The 22,889-nt window shown below is 44.5% G+C and overlaps 7 protein-coding genes across 7 annotated transcripts; 3 read left to right on the top strand and 4 right to left on the bottom strand.

Annotated features, from left to right (window-relative positions):
• Positions 1-8,876: 8,876 nt before the first annotated feature.
• On the top strand, positions 8,877-9,477 carry INS49_010516 (uncharacterized protein; the record flags this gene model as incomplete). Its single annotated transcript, XM_043171241.1, has 2 exons — positions 8,877-8,890; positions 8,943-9,477. 2 exons carry the CDS (start codon positions 8,877-8,879, stop codon positions 9,475-9,477), a joined length of 549 nt encoding a protein of 182 aa, XP_043025806.1.
• Positions 9,478-9,850: 373 nt separating this feature from the next.
• INS49_010515 (uncharacterized protein) lies at positions 9,851-10,680 on the bottom strand (the record flags this gene model as incomplete). The annotated part of the gene is made up of 2 exons (XM_043171240.1): positions 9,851-9,888; positions 9,957-10,680. 2 exons carry the CDS (start codon positions 10,678-10,680, stop codon positions 9,851-9,853), a joined length of 762 nt encoding a protein of 253 aa, XP_043025805.1.
• A 24-nt stretch (positions 10,681-10,704) lies between these two features.
• Positions 10,705-11,350, bottom strand: INS49_010514 (uncharacterized protein; the record flags this gene model as incomplete). The annotated part of the gene is made up of 2 exons (XM_043171239.1): positions 10,705-10,981; positions 11,271-11,350. 2 exons carry the CDS (start codon positions 11,348-11,350, stop codon positions 10,705-10,707), a joined length of 357 nt encoding a protein of 118 aa, XP_043025804.1.
• Positions 11,351-12,174: 824 nt separating this feature from the next.
• On the top strand, positions 12,175-14,040 carry INS49_010513 (uncharacterized protein; the record flags this gene model as incomplete). Its single annotated transcript, XM_043171238.1, has 5 exons — positions 12,175-12,696; positions 12,747-13,026; positions 13,086-13,261; positions 13,330-13,513; positions 13,562-14,040. 5 exons carry the CDS (start codon positions 12,175-12,177, stop codon positions 14,038-14,040), a joined length of 1,641 nt encoding a protein of 546 aa, XP_043025803.1.
• Positions 14,041-14,729: 689 nt separating this feature from the next.
• Positions 14,730-16,422, bottom strand: INS49_010512 (uncharacterized protein; the record flags this gene model as incomplete). The annotated part of the gene is made up of 5 exons (XM_043171237.1): positions 14,730-15,152; positions 15,214-15,605; positions 15,668-15,859; positions 15,919-16,180; positions 16,243-16,422. The coding sequence occupies 5 exons, from the start codon at positions 16,420-16,422 to the stop codon at positions 14,730-14,732; spliced, it is 1,449 nt and encodes a 482-aa protein (XP_043025802.1).
• Positions 16,423-17,930: 1,508 nt separating this feature from the next.
• On the bottom strand, positions 17,931-19,039 carry INS49_010511 (uncharacterized protein; the record flags this gene model as incomplete). Its single annotated transcript, XM_043171236.1, has 3 exons — positions 17,931-18,455; positions 18,536-18,553; positions 18,752-19,039. 3 exons carry the CDS (start codon positions 19,037-19,039, stop codon positions 17,931-17,933), a joined length of 831 nt encoding a protein of 276 aa, XP_043025801.1.
• Positions 19,040-21,199: 2,160 nt separating this feature from the next.
• On the top strand, positions 21,200-22,457 carry INS49_010510 (uncharacterized protein; the record flags this gene model as incomplete). The annotated part of the gene is made up of 3 exons (XM_043171235.1): positions 21,200-21,525; positions 21,582-21,846; positions 21,960-22,457. The coding sequence occupies 3 exons, from the start codon at positions 21,200-21,202 to the stop codon at positions 22,455-22,457; spliced, it is 1,089 nt and encodes a 362-aa protein (XP_043025800.1).
• Positions 22,458-22,889: the final 432 nt, after the last annotated feature.

Below are 22,889 nucleotides of genomic sequence, written 5' to 3'. Positions count from 1 at the left end.
GCTGCTATCTTTGCCCGAGCCCCTTTCCATCCCTATGACCAGACGACTGACAACATCGCATGGCATCCAGTGAGAAAAAGATCGACCAGCTTGACCGTCGTCTGGGGGAGGTTCTCGGGCTGCTTCGGGATCTAAAAAATGACCGACTTTCACAACCCAGTGCAAGTCCCCTCACTGTCTCGAGGACATCAGATGGGGCCCAGATATCGACAGAATCGCCGTCCCATTTCGACTCCGTCGAGCCACACCATCCAGCCTGCGTCTTCTGCCGTGCTGGGTGTTGCTGGGGACTCCTCGTTGGCCGCCCACTCGGCGTTTGCTAGTGACTTCATGCACCAAGTTGCGGGTGCCACTCCCCTCCAAAGCCCTGGGTCAGGGATGAGGGACACACTGGACGCACTTTCCCAAGTTGTCTCCACCTTGAGGGAGCAGACTGCCGCCAGTGAGATGGCATACCCTCACGCCCGACGGATCCAACGCCCCGGCCTATCAGTCTATGAGTTGCCCCCTATCAAAAAGGCTGCTGAGTTGATTCGCATTGCAAAAAAGTGAGTGCCGAGCTCCTCGTACTCTCTGGTGTCACTGTGGTTGGTGATGTGATAGAGTTCATGGACAGGTCGGCGCCTAGTAGGAACAGGCTTCACATACGAGTTCATATTGATGCGGGACTTCTCGGACGTATGCCTCCAGGTCTACTTCTCGGAGACTTTCTCCGAGATGGACTTCATCATCGTCAATGCTGGTCTTCATTCTCTCTTCGGGGACTACAGCCATCATGTCTCCGCAGAAGGAAAAGATACTTATCTAGGCCATGCCCACACGTGTAGCGAGAGCCTTGAGACGGCACTTTCCAATCTGCCACTGCATCTGCCGGCAACATTAGACGCAGCAACGGCTCTTCTGTTCGGTGTACGTTGACGTGAACTTGTGGCCAGTATCGGTTGTTGATCAATTTACAGGCCTGGCATGCAATCGAGCTCTCAAACCGGCACCTCTCCTGGGCACTGTCGAACAAGGCATCAGAGCTATGCCAGACACTGAATCATCACAGGATGCCCGATACCGATAATAGTGACGACGCCAAGTTCAAGAAATTTCTGTTTTTGTGGGAATAATGGGTGTCGTTTGTATGGAGGACTGTTTGGGACTAGGCAGCTTTGACCCGTTAGGATGCCCGGCAGGCAGCAGCCCTGGCGCTGCATACAAAATAGCTAGTATAATCAGGCCTTTTGCCTTCCTTTCTTCCATAGTTAATAACAATCAATCATTACACTAACTAAATGTTATATTGCAATATGTAACTTAGCTAATACTAATTAGTAGTTGCAAGGGCAACCATAAATTAGCAAGGCTTAAAGAAATAACCTTCCGGTTATGCTAATTAGCATTATTAACGTTGTAAATCTGCATAGCGTAATCTATAATAATGATAATACCTAATATATAAAGAGGTAGTTATTACAGCAAGAAACTACAACAAACTTCCCTACCCTTAATATATACGTATTTATTACGCCTTAAATAACCTTAATAACAACTTTTAAATTTAATAGCTATAATTAAAAGAACTAAATTAATATTTATTTTTATTAATAATATATTTACTTATATTTTATTATATAAATAAATATAAAGAAAGGAACCAATCTGCCTTTTAATAGCTAAGTTATAAAAGTAACCCTTAACTTCTTTATTTTCCTTTAATATTACCTATTTCCCCTTTTCATTATTTTCTTTCTTAAATTAAATATACCTTTATTATTACTTTATTAAAATAATAAGATAATAAATATAATAAGCAATGCTACTAGCTAAAATGGTTTATTAATATTAATTATAATGAATTATACTTTTATACTTAAAAGCATTGTTAAGATACTTAATCCCTTGGTATGGATAAATCCCCTGGGATTTTTTAGCAGTAAATAATATTTAAATATCTATGTTTAGGGCTGAATTTAAGCTATAGTATATATATTAAGTAATAAGGCATATAAGGCGTTTATTGAGGACTTTTATGGCTAAACTAAGCTAATATTTATGTAAGTTAATAAAGACTTGCTGCATATTATTAAGAAGACTTTTTAAGTTAAGGGTATTTATATTTAGGGAGTGAATACTTTAAGGGGATTTATATATATCCTTAAAGCATTAAACTATCTTAAATGGCTAGTAAATTAAAAGCAAGAATATTGCATTATATCTAAGATTAATTAAATTTAAGATTATAATTTAGGTATTTATATTATCCCTAACTTTGATTATATATTAATAGAAGATAAGGAACTACTCGCTAATAATGATTCTCTTAATTCTAAATTACTTAGATTGCTTAGCCTATTTAATGGTGGCGGCGAAGGCGGTAGTAGCCCTTTAAGACCTCCTAATCTATTAAGGGAAGGCAGCAACCTTCCTTTAGCTAATAACTTCCATATAGCATATAATTATTATACCCTCTTACCTTTAATAAAAATAAAGAATTTCCTACTTAACTTAAATATGGCAGCTAATTTAAGTAAATATTATTATAAAGATAAGATATTTATTAAAGAATTATATAATATTCTTAATAATAAAATCCTCTTTTTTTATAAGGCTTGCGGTAATTTATAAATTTAGCCTTAATAGTTTAAGGCAATTCTTTTATATATATTTAAGGGATTAGCAAAAATATATTATATTTAAGTTATTAACTAAAAGGACTTATTTACTTAAGCATATAAGAAACTTAAAAACCGCTTTAATATAAATAATAATCATTATAATTATTTTATAAATTAAAATATTTTAACTTTTTTTACTCTTTAATAGAGAAACCTAAATAAGAGTTACATAAATATTCTTTAAATACTTATTAATAAGATGCAGCTTTATTATAAAGCACTTAGGTATATTATTTATAGAAATAACTCTTTATAAGATATAATTTTGCAAGCGGTATAAGGCATTCCTAAATTTCATTATACTATCTTAATAGCGCTAGTGGATATTAAGTAACTTTACTTTATCTTATAATAATATATTAAGGCATTAAAGGCTTAAAACCTTATATTATAATATATAGTTATAGAAAATGATTAATAAGCTTATAAATAAGGCTATATTAATAATTATAATAATTAAAATAATAATGATTTAGTTATTATAAATATTAAAAAGCAATACTATCTTAATAGGCAGTATAATAATAATAATTAATATTTAAGGTATCTTTAATTTTCTTTTAAGGGTAACGGCTTTTAATTTAATTTTTATTTAAGCCAGCCCTATTAGTTTAAAGGCGGTAATTATAGTAAAGGACTTTATAAAGGTAGCTATAGTGGCGGATATTGGCTTAGTAAAGGTAATGGTGGTAATATATAACGCAGAAAGAAGAAGTATTTTATATGCTATAAAGAGGAATATTAGTTAATAAATTACTTACTTAAAGATTAATAATATGCTAAAGCTATATATATTTATATATATAAAGATATTAAATAATAAATTAATAATAATAAGTTTAATATATTCCTTATTAACTTTAAAGGTTTTAACTTTAAAGCTGCTAGCATTATAATAATTTTAATTGTTAATAATGGCAAGAAGGGGCGTATTTATTATACCTTTTTAATAAATTAAGCCTTTCTTTATAATTTCTTTAATAATATAGGTGGCTTTAATATTTATATTAACTTTAAAGATTGCTTAATAGCAGAGATATTTATTATTTAAGATTAATATTCTTATTAGCAATATTAAGGTATTATGCTAAATATAGGTACAGCAATGTTTTTAATAGTTGGATATAAGCAATTTTAAGCTTTGCAATATTAAATATCTTCTATATATTTAGATATTATATAAGCTAGTAAAGTATAAGTATAATTTAGCTTAGGCTTATTTATTAAGTTATTTAATGTAATATAAGTTAATACTTTAGCAGAACTATTAATATTTTATGTTATGGATAAGCCTATTTTCTTTTTTCTTTATATTTAGGATATAAATAAGAACTCTCTCTTTTTTTAGAATATTATTAATAAGGTGGTTTAATAGAAAGATGGTTACCTAAAAAAGACTTTCTTAATTACTTAAAAGTGAGAATATTTATGGATTTTCCTTAATATAGGAAGTAATAGTATGCTAGCAATGTTCCTAATAGAAATAAAGCTTTGGCGATTTTACCATAGGTTTAAATATCTTTTAGTTAATTGTTTTTCGCGCCTTTTTGTTAGTGCTAGTTATGGTAATATTAATCTTTTTATTTTAAAAGCAATTTTTAAATTTTGTTATTATTATTAACTTTATTTTATGGCATTATAATATTTTAAGTTTAACCTTTAGAATGATGTTAACTTTAACTATGAGATTATTATAAATATTATATATTTGCTTAGTTTGCCCGTTTTGCAAGTTATTAATTTAGCAACTTCTTTTTAAGCCAGGCGATTTCTTATCTTTCTTTTTATAAAGGATATATAAAAGGCTATTTAGTAGTGCTAAATAAATACCTATTTAAAACCTTTTAATTATATTGTTTATAATGCTAAAACTAACTTTGCCTTAGCAGAATTCCAAAGCATTGCATGAATTATAGGCATTACTTATAAGTAAGTGCTAATAGAGGTATATTGGTTTGTTGATAAGGTTGAAAGGTATTATGCTTTGCTTTAATAAGCTTTTAATATTCTTTATGCTAAACTCTTAGGGACTTATATTAAGGAAGCTATTTTATAAATAGCTATTAAGGTAGTAAATAATATAGTTAGCCCTAATGGTATTATTTTAATACTCTTTATCTTTAGCATATATTTAAGATTTATAAAAGACTTTGCATTAATTTTCTTAACTCTTAAGAGAGCAGCGGTTGTTTAAAAAGCTATAAGAGAGCTATATAAGGTTTGTATTAAACGGTAAGTTAATATAGCTTTAAATACTTATAATAACCTAAATATTATAAAAGTATTGGGTCTTTTACTATAAAGTAATGTGTAAGTATAGTAAGAGAAGCATGGTTGGCAAGGATTATATAAGTTGCTTAGCATTAATAAATATAACCTTATATTGGATTTTTTAAATAGCTTAATAATCTTTTAATTAATATTAGTTTAGCTATATTATTAGGATAAGAATGATAAAGATAATGTTTAGCTGGTTTTTAACTTAAATAATGCTTTTAATAAGCTTGTTTAATTTAAATTAAATTTAGTTCTGGTAATATTAAAACCATTATAACCTTAATAATATGGACGGCCTAAGGGATTAAAGAATAAGCTAAAAGAGATGTATTTTACTTAGCGAGAGGTTAAGAACTATAATTTCTCTTTAAAGCTTTAATATAATAATGTAATTAATATCCCAGGTAACCCGTTTAAGGAGTTTAATTATAAGAAAATTATGGAGTTAATTGATAACGGCGTTTTTTACTTTAAACGCTTTAATTTTAAGATATATAAAGGTATTTAGCTCTTTAAGTTATATATTGTTTGTAAAATTAAGGGCAAGATTGAAAAGCTATATAAGAAATTATGGCTTGTTATTGCTAAATGTAATGATAAGGATAAGTATAATATCTTTATATAGTTTTTAACTATTTAAAGAGCTAGCTAAAGGCTTTTAATTGCTTTAGCCTTATTCTTTTTAGCATAAGGCTTTTAATTAAAACTTTAAGATATTACTTAAGCATATTCTTAGTTAAAGTTTAAACTTAAGCAACCTATTTTATATTACTTACCCCTTAAGATTTAAGATAAATACCCTCTTAGGATTATTATGTAAGTTATTAAATTGCTTTATAATATTGCTAAATTTAATATATATTAATAGGCAACCTATTATAAGTTTTATTATAATAATTTGGGTATGATTGTTTTGGTATATAACCCATGCCTTTTAATTGCGGATTAGGGAAAGGATGTTTTTGCTGTTATTGCTATGTAGATTAATAATACTTTATTCCTTAATACTTTAGTATTTTTAAAGCTGGAAGAATAAAAGATTAAAGAGGTAAATATTTAATGCAAGCTAAAAGAGATATTTACCCCTAATAAGTTACTTGTTTTTAATAGCATAACTATAAGCATTTTTAATAAAGGTACTTTATATTTCCATTAAAAGGGCTAAGGTGAGAAGATTATGCCTATTGATAGCAAGGCTGATGATTATGCTTAACAATATATAGAGCAATGTATATAAGGAGTATATTTCGCTTTTATTTATTAACTTAAGGCAGCGTTTAACTTGTTAATGGTAGCTTAGATTTAGAAGCCTTTCCATAAGGATTGCGATAGGCTGAATTGCCGGCTGTAATGGCAAGCCGATAACCTGGAGCGTGGACTTTAATATGTACCCTTAAATTTATCTTAAGCTAAATTAATAGTCTTTGTTAATAGCTTGTTTGCTAATAATAAGGACCTTAGCTTATAAATTGGCTTTATTATTGCATTTATAAATGAAATATAAATTTAATAGGCTTTTAAGTGGAATATTAAAGGCAATATTATTTATTGGTTCTTAATAAAGTGCTAGAGAGTAACTTAAAGCGTTTTGGCTTTAAAGATTTATAGCATGGTTAATGGCTTTAATATGGCTATAGTGCTGGCGGCTACTTTATATTAAATTACTATATGTTTGGATATTATAATAATTCCTTTTATGGTATGTATTAACTTATACTCCTTATATAAGTATTTAATTAAGCTTGGCATAATAAAAGAGAAGCGCCTTATAATTAACGTTATGGCTCTTTAATAGTTATATAAGAAGCGTAAGATCTTTAAGATTTATTAAATTGCTAGGGATTGCAACCTAGCTAATGCTTTTATAAAGAGTGCCCTTAATAGCACTTTCTAGCGTTTTATAAGTATAAATAATATTATAATTAAGGTATAGGGCTATATAGATTGCGGTTAAGAAGATAAGGTAATTATTTAAATATAGTAAAAAGTTAAGAAAACCATAATATATTGGGGCTTAAACTTAAATCGCCAGAGCATGGTTTGATAACTTATTAGCAGATTGCGTTAATATAACCCTGGATATTATTATTACACTATATATTATGGGGTTGTTATATTAATATTAGCGCGATTAACTTAAGTATGCGTATTATGTAATTATAAAGATAAAAGATTGCTAAAGGTTTTTAATAAGGGATAATAAGATAACTTTTCTAATTAGAGGCAATGCATAGTAAAAGTATAAAAGTTTAGTTTATATTTATTAGTTATCTATGAATTACCTTATAATGCGATGCAGTTGGCTAACTTTAGATTATATTCCTCCCAAAGGGCAAACCTTGTATTTAAGATTTTTATAGTAGTGCTTATATATTAAGGGTTTAGGTAATAAGGGTTACCATTATCCCATGGGTATTTAAGTTGCCAGCTTATGTTTAATGGGCGTCCCTAGTTGAATTTCATGATTTAATACCTGCATATTAAAATTAAGAGTGTTGCTATTTATTAACTTAATTAATATTCTTTATCCTGCACCCCACTTTTCCTTTATTTAAACACCTTATTTGCTAATCCTTATAACTTATTAACCTTTATTTCAACCCATCCTTTAATTATACTTCTTGATTTCTTTATTTAATAAGCGGCATTAGGCATAGCAAAGCTTAGGCTAAGCTAAAACGGGGAAATTTTAATTATTTAAAAATTAAATAATTACGTTAGCAGTTTAAAGGTCCGGTTTAGTCCTTATTTAACTTAGGCGCCATAGATAATGAAAGCATGAGTTCATAAAATGCATTGTAAATGAAACGTTTATATGGCAATTGCAACCTTTTAAGCTTTTTAACTTTACATAATTAAGATATTTTAATATATATACATACTTAATTAATCTCTTTCTATTAATCACATACTTTAATGAACTAATTAACCTCCAATCCCTTAATGATAACCCAGGCCTTTTTATATACTTGCCTTTTATAATAATATAGCGCAGCAAAATAATAGTATACTTGCAATTTAACTTACATATGCAATTAATTAATTGCCTTTTAACCTTAAGTTTAATTTAACTTAATATCTTCCTTTCTTTTATACTTTTTAAAAGAGGTATGCACTTACAAAACAGAGACTGCTAGTGTGGGAATAATGAGTGTCGTTTGTATGGAGGATTGTTTGGGATTAGGCAGCTTTGACCCGTTAGGATGCCCGGCAGGCAGCAGCCCTAGCGCTGTATATAAAATAGCTAGCACAGTCAGGCCTTCTGCCTTCCTTCCTTCCATAGTCAACAACGATCAACCACTACACCAACCAAACGTCGTATTGCAATACGTGACCCAGCCAACAGTTTTGGACCAATTACTTCCTCGGCAAGAGTCTATCTCTCCGTCTTGGCCGGGCGTCCACGATTCCTGACTGGGACATCACAACGCATCGACCTTCAACCAACGACCCCTGCAAGGAGCCAGCCATGGCTTATTACGTGCTCTGGGCCGAATCTGCGCGTTGCCAAGGGAACATATATCAACTACTGTATAGCCCCGAAGCTGTCACCCAACCCGACCACGTCAGGCAAGCACGGGCTCAGTTCCTCGTAGACAACCTACGCACGTTGGAGGATGCCATAAAAGAGACTCACGTAGGTAGAAGGCCCAAGTCTCCATAGACCTCACTTGTCTGATTTATTTTCCTTCTAGAAAAAATGGATAAAGACCTCAAAAGAAAATGCCGGAAAGGATCTGATGGACTTCTTCGCCACCTCAGACGAGATCCTCCGGCTCTCGCTGCTTACTCTGGTCCTCCGAGCGGCTCCGCAACCGGCCGGTGCTCCGACAACATTCAGTCCCAGCTGCACTGAGGCCGCTAGGGCTACCCTACACAGACACCAGGACTGCATGACGATCATAGAAAAGAGCAGTTAAGACTTTCTACCAAACTATGTCCACTGGTATGTAACTCCAGCTCGACTAATCTCTGTACCTCGAAATGATGTTGACGGAACAGGACCCTCCTCTTCGCCCCGTTCATCCCCCTCATCGTGGTCTTCTGCCAAGTAATCGAAACCCAGGACAGAGCAGACCTCGACCGCATCGGGGCCTTTTTCACTTCCATCCAGCCCGCTGCCGCCTCTTCAGACGCCGCAGCCAAATTGCACCGCCTCTTCCAGGTCCTGCACGACGCCGCGGCCCGCTACGTCGAACTGTCCTCCGGGTACGGTGGCGGCCAGCCACGGGCCACCGAAGAGAGGGGCATGTACTTGAGACTATTGCGCGCGCAGTCCCCGGGGGAGAGCAGCGGCGGTGACCAACACAGGCAGGGACTCGCTCACGACCTGGGCGGGAACCTCGTGCAGGGCGTGGGTGTCGGAGGCGTCAGTGCTACTTCTGAGGAGCACGCGCCTCCGATGTTGATGAATCCCATGATGCGCATGAGCCACGGGGCGCGGCTGGAGGAGTGGTTCTACAGCAACCAGGCTCTGATGGAGTCGTTCCAGACGTTCTCTCATGACTTTCCTACCGAGGAGGAGCCGGCGACGTGATTCGCGGGGACCGGCATAAAGCATCTGCAGTAGAATATCAAGGTCATGCATGGCTTTCAAGCTGCATTCTGGGATAAAGAGGAAGACGATGACCTGGAGGACTGAAAGCATCCATTTTCATTGACATAGGCATCTATGAGGAAAGCGAAGGTATCTTGTCTAATCTAACGCGACACACACAACAAAAAAAAAAAAAAGGTTAAGAAGGATCAACCCTTCCGCACTGCCTCATAGATAGATGAGGTTTGCCCTCTAAACAGCATCGCAAGAGAACCCGGCCATCCACGACTTCCACTGGAGTATAGAAGCACCGCAACAAGAGCCGCCCCAACCGCCCCGAGTCCCCATAGAACCTTCCCGCCGCGGGGTTTCCCTACGGCACCAGCGTGTGGCAGAGTGACGCCGTGCCGGCTGGGCAGGGGCAGCCCCTCGACGACGGGGCCGGTCTCGGCATGCCTGACTGCGAGCCACATGATTACGCGGTCGCCGAAACCAGGCGAGCAGGCAGTGCACGAAGAGCCTGGAGGGGAGCGTGTCCCTCATGGAGACCGACGACGTCCGGCGGCCCTGCTCGAGGCTGCTCGCGGCGCGGGCGAAGCGGCGCGCCTGCACCTCGGCGAAGACGGCCCCGATGTCGTCCTCGTGCAGCGTGGGGCTCCGGTCCAGTCTCCGCACGAGGGCGTTCACGAGGACGGTTTGCGGTCTCTGTCGCGCCGTGGGCGGTGTTGGGGTGGACCTGTGCGCAACGTTGGTTTTCAACACTATGAGCCGAGGCTGGTATTGGGGCAGGGGGGCTGGCAGAAATACCTTGTGCGCAGCATCTCCAATGCAGATCGTTCTCCGGAGATGCCACCGCTGGAAGACATGCTCCTCGAGGGGGACGAGTGCGGTCTGCAGACGGTTCCTGTAGACGTCACCAAATGTTGTGGATTCGGTGACTTGATCACTAAAATGTCCCTTTGTGAGGATGGCCTCGTCATCCTTTGTGAACCTGGGAATATCACTGCCCGAGGCCAACCTCATGTCTTTGAATAGAAACCAGTACAGCCGGTTTTGTGGTGCCGAGAGCATCATGTAATTCCGGCCATCGAAGAATGCGTTGATCTGCAGAGCAGTCGTAGGAAGTGATTCGGGACGTTTGGATATGCCGAAGACGCATATTGAATCGGATGCCAGCCATGTAGAAGAAAAATCAGCAGCCATTTCATAGAAACGATTTCGGGATTATTACGAACCATCGTCCTTGCCGGCCTGAAATAGTTCAGGATCTGATTCGAGGCCATTCCGCCTCATTTCTTTTCTGACTGCGCTATGGACACCGTCGGCAGCAACAACGTCTCCTACGTATCTAGAGCCATCTTCGGTCTGAACGTGTACACAACCTTCGACTGTGTCCACACGGATAACGCGTTTACGTGTCAAGACTCTGTCTTTAAAATGGAGGTTGTCGTAGAGAACCTGCAGGAGCATCTGCCGGTCGATAAAGATCTGGGGATAGCCGGTTCTGCAACACCCGAATCAGCATATCCAAATTCGACCAGTGGCCCCTAATTCAAAAGCAGCCGTGGTTTACCTGTGCTCCAGCTGTGCGGAAAAGCTCACAGGCTTTTTTTCAATTCAGGATCCTCCCATCGAAGAGGCGAAGGCTTGGTTGGTAATAACAGTCCCCAGCCATTTCCCGGATTCGGTCATAACAGCCCAGCTGATCGAGAATGCGCAGGCCAAAGGGGAGGAGACCCATGCTCGCGCCGAGTTGGGGGGCGATCTCTGGGTGCGCCTCAAGAAGAACATACTCGATGTTGGACTTCTCAAGCATGTTGGCCAAGGACAGGCCCGATACGCTGCCCCCGACGATGACGACTTTGAATCCCATGTTGATTGTCCTTCACACCGGGGAAAGAAGGTTGGCGGGCAGTTGTGTGGTGCCCGGCCAATAAGATTGTATCGAAGGGAGTAGGGACATGTTTTGAAGGATGGAACGGGCCGGCTCAGAGCAGCGGAGCCGACAACTGGGCACTCCCGGATACGAGGCTGGAATTCCAGGGCCGCTATTTCTCGCCGGAAGAGTCATCGGCGTGTTGCGTGTTTTGATGATCAAATCAGTCGGGCCCACTGTCTCAACATTTGGCATCGACGTGGCCGGGGCGCGGGTCTCCGGGTCCCGAACGCTCATACCCTTTTTGGGGCTTCTTAAAGGAGGCTGCGTAGTTTTCATATTCCCGGGCCCGGAACTCCGGGGCCCGAATGCCTGACCACACCAAGTCTCCAGCATGCGGGTATTGCCTGTGTTGTGGGCTTTTCCTTCGGGCGCTGACATAGTTTGACATTCAGTTTTAAGAATCTGTTTCCATGTTCCTTAACGACCTCACTCTGTCTCCTGGGCTCTGTCGTGGCAAAAGGTGAGGGGCTGACTAGACAGATATAACACCCCTGGCGCCGACATGTGGCAGCACGTCCCAGGAAGAGCCCGAGGCTCCTGAATGGAACGCCTTGACCAATCCTTTGTCCACTGGGCAGTCCATGTTCGTGACCTCAGACAGTGGGAGAAAATGTGCGTTTGATCGATGTGACATGATGGCCTCGGGCTTATCTTCTTTTTGGTGTCCTAAACTTTCCTGACCTTGTAATGTATGAGTTACTAGTATAGACTATCTCGGAGTATCTTCCAACTGGTCCTTCACAAGACGAATCCTCAACATGACGTACGAATACGTGCACCAAAGCGAGGTCCCCTCCCCAGGTTTGATATTTGACGGCGAAACCTATAGCGTCGATTGCGATGGCGACGGGCCGGCGGATGAGCCCAACTCCAACGGTATCTCCAAAGCCACCGTATCAATTCCCACCAAAGAATACGCTATCCACTTAATCCATGTCGTCAAATTCCACTGCTGCCACCTCTTTCATCTATATGACGAACAGGAGTTTATGGGGTACTTGGATGCTTTCTACTCGCAATCACCACGAGCCACACCAAGCACGAGGAAGGAGAGGCTTTGGTACATTCAGTTCCTTCTCTTACTCGCTTTTGGGAAAGCATTTGTCTCAAGAAGGTGCCATGGTAGGCGACCGCCGGGTGTGGAGCTTTTCACCCGAGCCCTGGAGCTGCTGCCCAGCACAGTAACCTTGTCGAGAGAGCCCATGATGTCGGTGGAAATTCTAAGTTGTTTGGCGCTGTATATCCACTGTCTCGACTACAGGATCTCAGCATACAACTATGTGAGTCTCCGTCTTGTTTTGATGGTTGCAGGAGCTGACCCCGGTGGCAGATTGGCCAGGCCATAAGGCTGGCCATGTGCAATGGCATGCACGGGTATGTGGACCCCCACCAAGTCGGCCAAGACGTTGCTCAAAGATATCAAAAGATATGGGCGACCGTTTATGTTCTCGATTGCGAACTTGAAATGACGTCGTGGCAAGGACTGGCTCCGTCCGTCAATAGCGAGGACATCGGTACGCCCTTGCCGACATCTCTCGACGATCCTGGCCTCGCCAGCGCCCTTGCCATGCGTGTTAAATTATCCCGAGTCATTTCTCGTGTGAATAAATGTAGGCGGAGGCTCGTAATCTTGGCCTTTCTACTCATGACTGACGCGCCTCCTCCATAGCAATCTACGGTCCGGACGGGCGGCTGGATGGCAAGTTTCTTATGCGAACCAAGGAAGCATTGCCGGGAATTGCAGAGCTTACCGACACACTCCAGCGAGACTTTCCTCTTGTTCTCGACGATGCAGCTACAGGAATTTCTAGGAAATCTGCTCATATACATCTGCTCTATCACCAGGTACGTGCATTGACTTCGGGCCCATGTGTTCTTGTCCGTTACTGAGGTTCATTTCTGATACTCCTCAGTGCATCATCCTTGCCACGAGGCCTTTGTTGTTTTGTCTGCTGAAGCTTCGGTTGGATCGAGGGAAGTCCAGCGGGGACCTTTCTCCTCCGTCACCGACAGTCCAGGGGCTCGTACAGATGTGCCTGGACTCTTGTTTTCAAATCATTCGGATTCTAGAGTGCCTGCAACATCAAGAGCTTCTAGGTAAGGACTTCTACACAGGGACTAAATATGCTTACTGACCTACGGAAGAAACGTTCCTCATATTTGACCTCGAGGCACTCTCCATATCTACTACAAACATTTTGCTGGCGCCTGCGATCGCCACTGGGCCAGCGCCAAATCAAAATCTAATGCTACAAAAAGCATATTCCGTCTTTGACGAAATCGTCGCCAACGGCAACAGAATAGCGAAACTGATGCGCCCCGAGCTGCAACAGCTGGACCAGCTCCTCTCGGATGTCTCACAAGACAACCGGCCCACGTCGGGTGATAAGGCTGATACGCAGCCCCAAATTTGCGCCGAGGCATCCGCGGTGCATACTGCAATGCCACCTCTGGACCCGGCGTTGGCGCAGGGGGAGCTGGTTGACCCACTGCCTGGGATTGCTTTTGGAGGGGATGGATTTGGGGGCATTCTTTCCGCCGACCAAATCATGGACTTGGCAAATGCCATCAATATGGACCATGCAGAATGGATGTTACAGGCCACGAGGAGTCCAGACATGTAGACGATAAGCCAATGGGGGTTTCGTGCTTTGGATTGATAATCTACGTTAGTCACAGACTCCTGAGTTTGGTGATCGTATCTCGCGAAGGAGGATCTCAAGCATGTCCAAGAAGTCTGTGAACAACCTTGCCTAAGATACCAAGAGCCTGCATAAACATTACGTAGAAATGTTTATGATCCAGGATGATAAGATCGCATCTGTGCTATCTATAGGGTAAGCAGGTGACAAGCATGAATGGCTGATAGCAATTATCTACGCAGTTGTATAATGAATTCATCAAGCCTTTGCATTATCCTGATATGATAAGCATTGGGCAGCATATAATCAGATCAACACTGCGATGACGAAGCCCTGGCCACCTGCCAACCCTGCCTCCAACCCGACTGACTCGACTTGGGGCGTAACGTCTTGAGCTGACGTCGGGAACGGAGCCGTAGCGTCAAATCAACCCTGCCTCCAACCTGGACTGACTCAACATGAGGCATCATGTGACGTCGGGTGAGAGGCCGTAGCGTCAAATACATGCCGGCTTTGGTAGCCAAGGGCTGCGCCTTGTCAGCTCAATGTCCTCAATGCGCTCAATGCGCTCAATGCGCACCCTGCCCACTCCACACATAGCGGTGGAGCAACTGTCTTAATCCGTGGTACGGCTCCAGCTCCGATGGTTTTTTAACTGGGGTTCTACGTCATCAAACAGAGTTGGAGTTGTCTGCACAAGTCCAGGCCGCAGAGCCCCCGGACACCTTGTACGAGTCGATGATGCCGACAATCGACCCATAAGTCCCGGCAATCATCATGAACGTGCCGGAAACGATAACAAACCCGCTGAAAGCGACCATCGCCATCCACTTCCATGATCTCTCCCGCTTGCCCTCGCTCCAGTTATCATAGAGCCACATACACCCGTAGGGCTGGAAACACATGAGTGTTCCCAGTAAAGCACCGATAAGGGATACAAGGCCGCCGAATACTGGGATGCCGCTGGCAATAAGATAGGCAATAATGGTTATGCTGAAAGTGCAGCCCAACCAGGTTCCCCAGTGGACGAAGGTGTTTGCCGTAAGATGATGGGAGCCTCGGAGCACGCGGATGAAGATGTACTTTGCGGGTAACTTGATATCCGCGTTAGTACATTGTTGAGGAATAGAGATAAAATCTAACGGCTGGACTTACGTGAATAACAATAATAGTAGTAGCAAAAAGGCCGGGCAGAGCGAGACCGTAGCAGACCTTCTTCATCAACACGCCCGCAGACCCAAGTGCCGGCGAGGCAACATAGGAACCACAGAAGTAGTAAACTACGACGCCGATTGTGATGTAAAAGGCTGTGACGCTAGACTGACAGACCATTAATGACCGGTTGTAAAGTCTTGGGTCTCGCATTTCGGCAACGATGGAAAAGAAGGCGGGTGTGCCCGCGTAGGCGAAGATTAGGGATGATACGGCAGTAATAGCTTCGGTGAAGGAAGGACTCTTGAAGAGCTGATAGTCGGACTCCCAATGGCCGGTCTGAGGCGCTGCTGCTGGCCGTTCTTGGATGCCAACGGCAATGGTGACGGCGAGGACTAAAGTCATGGTCAGTGTCTGTTGCAATTTAGGGCGAAGAAATCGAAGGGGAGATGCTTACTAGAGGTGAGGATACAAGTCAAGCCGACCCAAGCAATCCAGCTAATCTTTCCTAGAGTCTGAATACTGGCGAGTGAGCCTCCAACAACGGCCGCAACAGCGACGAAGATGGCCGTGCAAGCTCCATGCGTCGAGACGGCGTTGAGGCCGATGGAGAGACTCAAAATGCCGGAACCCGCAACAAAGATGAAATCTGCGGGAATTTATCAGCATTTGAAAAAAGATGATGAGTTGACTCGGAGATGTGCTAACACAGGCAGAATGCGCCACCCATCAATTCACGCCCGAAACGGCCAAACAGTAACCCGCCAACGTCACCAATGCTGTATATTTCGGGATGTCGAATCTTGAAAACACCGACAATGTAGTCGGACCATGTTGTTATACCGGCGATGACCAAAAGGCAGATGACACCGGGGATGAGACCTAACGTATCGAATGCGGAGGGAATTGATAGGACGCCGAGACCAATCATGGTCTTCATCAAAAGGGCTACGGTCCCGATCCAGCCGACCTGCAAAGAAATCACCAGCGTCAGTACTGGTGTCATTACTGTGAGCAGCACGGTATACATACATCACGATAATTGGTATCGCCCTCGGCCACGTCGCCAAAGACCGCGTCGTGACCAGCCTCGACATGGTCCGAGACGCCGTTCCCATAGGACGTAGTATTGAAAAGATCCGAGGTTTCTTCTTTCTTCATGTTGTCCGAGTCTGAAGGAGTGACGGACTCGGGTTTCTCGTTGGGATACATGGTGGCAAGAGGGAATGGGGGAACTGAGCGGATTAAATGAGATGTGACATAGATATGGTACCGCAGAATCGGTGTCGCTTGTGTGAGGTTCTACAAGCTGATGAATGGGTCGAGGACAAGTGATGATGAGGCTTGAAGAACTCGAAAAAGACACTTGGAGGATTTCTAGGGGGCTTTTATCGTCGAGAAGCGAGACGCATCCTAGTCGATGTCACTCTGGAGTCGGACAGCTTCCGTCATCACCGGGCGCTCACCCGGCGCCCAGCCGGCCATTCCACCCCCGCAGGGATACGTCGTGCTACGCAACGGTCCCCGTTATTTTTGCCTCACCCAAATCAAGCACCTTTTCCCCCGTCCTGGGTCAAGCGGCATCCAATCTGGGGTAACTGTGGGGGGACCCACCCCCGGCATGCTGGCCATGAAACTCAAGCGACGGGCTGCCCGCACATGGATGATGCCAGTAACCGAGAGCTATTTTCATCCACTCCTGCCACATACTTGTTGAGTCCCGCCGAGATGCAGGTGTATTCTTGACAGTTTGTCAATAGCGCCAGCATGAATGGCAGCGGAAACCAGGCCGTGCCTGGCACTAAAAGTTTTGGTGTGTAGTAACAGCTTCTAGAACAACACCGGTTTGCAGATATAGCTTCTAGAACGACACTGGTTGCGGATGTAGATTGGATAGTTCTGTCTAATGCCTTTATATAGCGAAAACAACTTTGGCCGGCATATGCATTGTCCCTTGTCTAGTAGGATAGTATGTATTGGCGTTCCGGCTTAGCAGTGGAACTTCCAGAATACAGATAGTTTGTACATGGTTCGAAACATATTAACTGGTCTGCAAAATACTCGAGATAGAGCTCCGATCTGACTGTTTGATAGTATTTGAAACACAATTCAGCGAGATCCGAGCAGGCCCAGTCTACATCGACTAACGTTTAAATTCCACGGGGCAGTGTGCTGTTTGACGTCATTTTTCTCAACAGCTCGAACCACGTGTCAGGGCGGACCATCTCGAACTCAGGCCCCAGCTGCTCCACCATGCGACCAACATTTGCCGGCGCCATGTCAAAGGCAGCCAGAGCGCCCGCGACGAACAAGGGACCGCGTCCAGCCCAGTTATCCGAAATATCCCTCAGAGTCACGGCGCCACTTTTTTTCGTCCCCGATGCTCACCAGGTTTGTTACTGGGAGCCCTGCAGTCACGTTGACCTGGATGCCTCCCACTGTGGAGACGAAAGCCCCAAAGAAGATCCCACGAAGCCTGTCCTCCCCCACCGCGTCGCGAAAGGCAGCGATCATCCCCGGCGTTAGCGGGGTGTGTCGGTGGAGTTGACGCGATCGTACGCAAACAGCACCTTGTCTGTTTCTGTGGACCGCATGTACTCCCCGCTCTGGTTGAGGTAAAAGCACAGAGCTTCTCCGGGCCAGACCCCCCGGGCAGGTGTAGCCTGCGCCATCAGGCCCGGCGACGAGCAGGCCGTTGGAGGTGGACGTCTCCTGATAGTCTAGTACGAAAGGATGCCGGGCCCGATGTCGCGTAGGACTCGGAGTGCGCTGATGGTCCAGCCGAGCGGGACATCTCCCCTCGCGGCGTCGTTCCAATGTGTGAACATGCGCCGCTGGTTGTATTGGACGTTGTCGCCTTCGAGATAGACGAGAGACAGGAAGATTTTGGTGCTGTTCTTTGGGGGAGGGCGCGGTGATGACTCGGGTTTCGGAGGCTGTCGGTGCTGGTCCCCAGGTCTGAACCCACTGAATATGGTCGGGTTGGAGTAGAAGTCCGTAGCAGCGACGTATGCGCCGTTTCTTGCCAGCTGCGTGACACCGGCCATTTCGTCCCCATTAGGAAACCAGCCGAGGTTAGCTGTGTTGGGCTGGAAACGACGTAGAAGACTGTCAAGTAGTGCCGCCTCCCGCGGTCGATTGCTATCCAGCCAGACGCATGGAGCTGCTGTGCTGACGATATAGTCACGGAATATCGCGTTCACCTTGTGGTACCCAGGCGGTGATGCTGATGCAGATACTTTGAACTGGTTCCACATTGACAGAGTAATTGCCAACCGAGTGGCCTGGGGCGGATAGCCAAATTTGTAGACGATTGAAGATGTACCGTCTGCGAACCGCCACCCTCCAGGATAAGTTAGTAATCGGCCAAGTGTGAACCACCGTCATCGAAAAAGAAAGGATCTTCAGCATCAGTACCGGGCCGAAAGTCGGCTGTGGTCCCATTTCCATCCGCTGTAACGCTCGCATGATAGACTGATGGCCCGTAACCATCTGCGGGAAAAGCGTCCGAGATGTTGATATAGACGGTATTGCTGTGGACGATGAGTCGAGACAGATCCACTCTGTATGTGCCATTGTTGGAAGAGTCCGTGACGGACGAGTTCGCCTTCAAGAGTGCATCCCAAGTCCTGTTGGCATATAGAGTGGTCGAAACAGGCTTGATCGCCGTGATGAGGCGATCGGTGGCATTTGGCCACACGTTCCGGAATGCGTGCTCATACACCACATACTTGTCCCTGAAGAGACCTCTGAGATCCTCAAGGATGGGGATATCAAAGCGCAGCGCTAGATCTTCGGTCGCCAGAACGGCGTCGGACATGCCTGCCATTCAAGTTGTTGAAGCCAAGTTGATCGTGTCTGGGACTTTGACGTCGTAGACGATGGCTCCACGGATATCAGACTTGTACTTATCGATCAAGTCAAAAGGATTGCTCGTCACATCCACGCTTTGAACACCCTTGGCTTCGAGTTGCTCCAGCCAGGCTTGATTGACTACGTCGTCGGATTCTTCACCCACTTGCGGCCAATCTAGATATAGCCGTGGTTGCTGCCGATTGACCAACCCTTGCAGAGAAGTAAGGAGGAGCTGTTCATCACCGTACAGTGCGTTGAGCTTGGCATATTCGATTTCTTCCGCGATATCAGGGAATAGAGGGAACGCTCGGTCTGGTGGCCAGTCTAAACCAGAGGGAGTGAGTACGTGATGAAAAACAAATGGAAAGCAGTGCGGCGAGTATGATGGGAAGATACGGCATCTGAGATTTGCTTCTTGATGCCATAGAATTCTGTCAGTCTCGCGTCTCAATTATAACATGGTGAGTCCCCCTTTCCGATGGCAGACCACTGGTGTGCGGAAAGATTCCACTTCTTCAATAATATAGTCGAGAGGACCGGTTAAACGAGACACGCAGAGAAGGAGATTGAAACGAGGCTGACATTCGTATTGAACCTCCAACCTTGACTGTATTTCTCTCATCACAGCGATCTCGTCAAAGCTTATGGTCACCCTTAATTATGTTTCCCTGCTGGAGACCATTGGATGAACGAGGTGTGCAGAGCGGGGAACAGGCACAAGTCAGATTAGCCTTGAAGTGTTAACCTTAACTCTGCTCCTCGCAGCATGGCTAAAATTAACTCAGCAAATATCTCGGTGCGTGCAATCTTATTAGGTGCGCCGGCTAATTTACCTCGATCACAACTTGGTCCTGGCAACTGTGGCAAAGTTCGCCGCGGCAGTCCACTGTGCACAACGTAGCAAGAAACACTTGATTAACAGACGCATTTTCTGGTGAATTCGGCTCTGCCCCGTATTCCTCCGCCATCAAATCATTCGCCCGGAAAAGACTGCTCTGAAACTTGGGAGGGGCTTTCGGTGTTCAAGGTGGCGGGTCTTGGTCGAGGAAGTTGGTCGCGAGGGTGGCTACCACAGTTAGATGGTAAAGTGTTTTTGAAACTGTCAGATTCAAGTCACCACTTCTCCCTCGCGTGAAGGTCGTTTGTTTCATTCATTCACGCGTTGAGCTACAGGTCTTTCTACATATTTAGAACTGCAATTCGAAACGTTCAGCTCGCATTGCCAGGGACGGACTCAAAGATGTCAGTATGGAGGCCGTTTTACGGGCGTACAACGCGGATGGCGGCAGAGCTAGGCAATTGTCATCAAGCGCCCTCAGCCGCCAAGCCAATATTCTCCTTCTGCAAGCAGCTGAAACGCCTTGTAAGCAGCCCCCTACGAAGAGGCGCTTTCTGTTACACCGTATCTCCTGATGCAGAGGGTTAGCATTATTGGCCGAATTCACCTGAGTGGCATTTCAGGTGTGACATACTGCGTTAACCTACAACTCCGCCCGGGCGGTGCCCAGAATTTAGCTGGCCACAGATCCTTGAAAGATGTCAGGCGCATTGGAGCCGCAGATCCATCGCCAAACTTGGCAACCTTGGAAGAGTTGGAGGCAATCTTTCCGCAATCAGCCGACGAGTCACCGAGCTCAATATTGAAGAAGGACTCGTGTCGTTAATTGCAGGTCTATGTACGGGCCGCATTTCTCGCCACCATATTGCATTTTCCCATTAGCAGTATGTGTCCAGGCGATCATTATGGCATCTGTAGCCGCCGGGGTGGTTGTGGCTTGATCTAAAGATCTTTGGCATCTCGCTCACCTCCAGCTTCAATAGCTCACGGGGCGCCCCATAGTGCACAAACGAATAAACAACACGAAACCTTGGCTATACAGCTAAGCTATTCAAGATTGAATATTATCCGAATGTTTGCCGATCTTACATCTATACATATGGGCCTTCTGGCCCGCCTTCGAATAGCTAAATTAAAGCAAGTCTACAACTGGATACTTAGAAGCTTGCACCACTGCGGGCATGAACATACCCTTCGGACCCGGTTCTAAACAATACCATTTCTTTTAGTGACACTAATGCCACAGCAGAAAACGATATCGTATCAAAAAGAGAACACTAGCGACAGACACCAATCATGTCGAGCAGCAGCCTTGAAGCAGCAAGTATGGCCCGGGCCGTGGGACATGAATACAACAGGAGCAGAGTATGGGCAGCCACACCTTTGGAGGCAGACTATACGATTGACGCCAATAATACTGGCTGGGTAGGCGAAACCCTAGCAGAGCTGAGGTCCGATGCATTTGCCAGTGAGCACAAATTAAACGCCCGCACTAAAGTGACTGTCGAGCTGGCAGAAGGCACTTACATGGGAGGCGTGAAGGATGGAGTGGGAGGCCACCATCTTTTTCTCCTCAGTGACCCTGGAGAATCGCCAGAGACCAGACGGTGGCACCCGACAGAGTCTGTTGCCATAGCCGAGGATCCTAGTGGTACATGCCGTGTTACCCTGACGGCAGTCAAAAGCTCTCGTGGGACTTCAGCAAAGAGGGAGACTTTTTCTATGCGCCCGACGAGCTGCTACCTGTGCGACGAAAGGATTTCTGCCAAGTTACAGCAGTCTTCAGAGCACAGGTCAAGAAAAGTCCCTGGTTCAAGCGCGTGTGGACATGGCAAGAGGGGCTCCTTGCCAGAAGCAGCATGTTCGTAACGGGCAGCGACATCCTGGACGGTTGGCAGGTGGACAACATCCTCAAAGCCACCAGGCTCGCTCGGTGCAGTTACGTGAGTCACCTACCGGCCCTCCCTGCAAGCTCAAACATACAGTCGCTCAACTTAACTGCTTCGTCGGACACTCAACTGCTGTGCATGAGGACGACCAATGATGCCACTAGCAGGGAGCTAAGATGCCTATGGGGGCCTCCCGGAGATTCACTCTCATGAAGGCTGCTGTGGCAACACGCCGGCGCACTGCGAGTCGGAAGCTTGACGAGCTGTTCGGGTTACTGGGCATGGTGGAAGGCGGGGAGCGGATGACGGTGCGGGCCGGACATAAGATCGAGGGGAACAACAATGGCATGGCCGTCCTCACTGGAGCTCCAATGCCCAAGGGTTGCAAGTGGACGCGCGCCGATGGCAATGCCGATGCTGGATTCAAGCTGAAGTCAGAAGAAGGTCAAATCTTGGCTTCAAGCAACAATGTGGAGCTGACCAAACACCTGGAAAAACCAATGTTGGTCGTCCTCCTGGATGATGTTTTGTCCGGCGACTGTTATGGCACATTTGCGATGATGGAAGAAACCGATCAAATGACTATGCGCAGGATTACATCTAGTCGGTTACGGGTCGAGAGCGCAGGGTTATCTATGGAACAAGGAACATATGTGGTAGGCTAGATAGTGTAGACTGACTGTGTTACGTCGTGCCCTTAAAAACGTTACATTTAGGTTCAGGTGTTTTAACTACACTTTCAGCCGTTGTGCCGTCAATGAGCACACCAGCAAAGACTCGCCTAGCAAGCGCCAGGGTTAAAAAAAAAGGAGCAGAAGTTGCCAAGTCCAGGAATTGAACAAGGCACCTTCGAGGTGTCCCTACATACTATAGCCCAGACAGGATCATGCTAGGGGCCGCAGCCTGAAACAGTTGCACCATAGATACCTCAGCTCAAGAGGTGAAAACTGGACGGTTTTGCCTGTTTATAAGGACGGATACAGTCTTGGGGCCGGGGAGGGGATGGTCGGTTGGAGAGTTGGGAATCTCAGTGAATGAGGAAACCCCAAAGCAGGCCTGGTTGTAAGCGTAGACCAAGGTACGTACCCCACTTCAGA

This window comes from Diaporthe citri (assembly GCF_014595645.1).
Source record: "Diaporthe citri strain NFHF-8-4 chromosome Unknown scaffold_4, whole genome shotgun sequence".
Taxonomy (NCBI): domain Eukaryota; kingdom Fungi; phylum Ascomycota; class Sordariomycetes; order Diaporthales; family Diaporthaceae; genus Diaporthe; species Diaporthe citri.
This window is presented reverse-complemented; position numbering and strand designations above follow the sequence as displayed.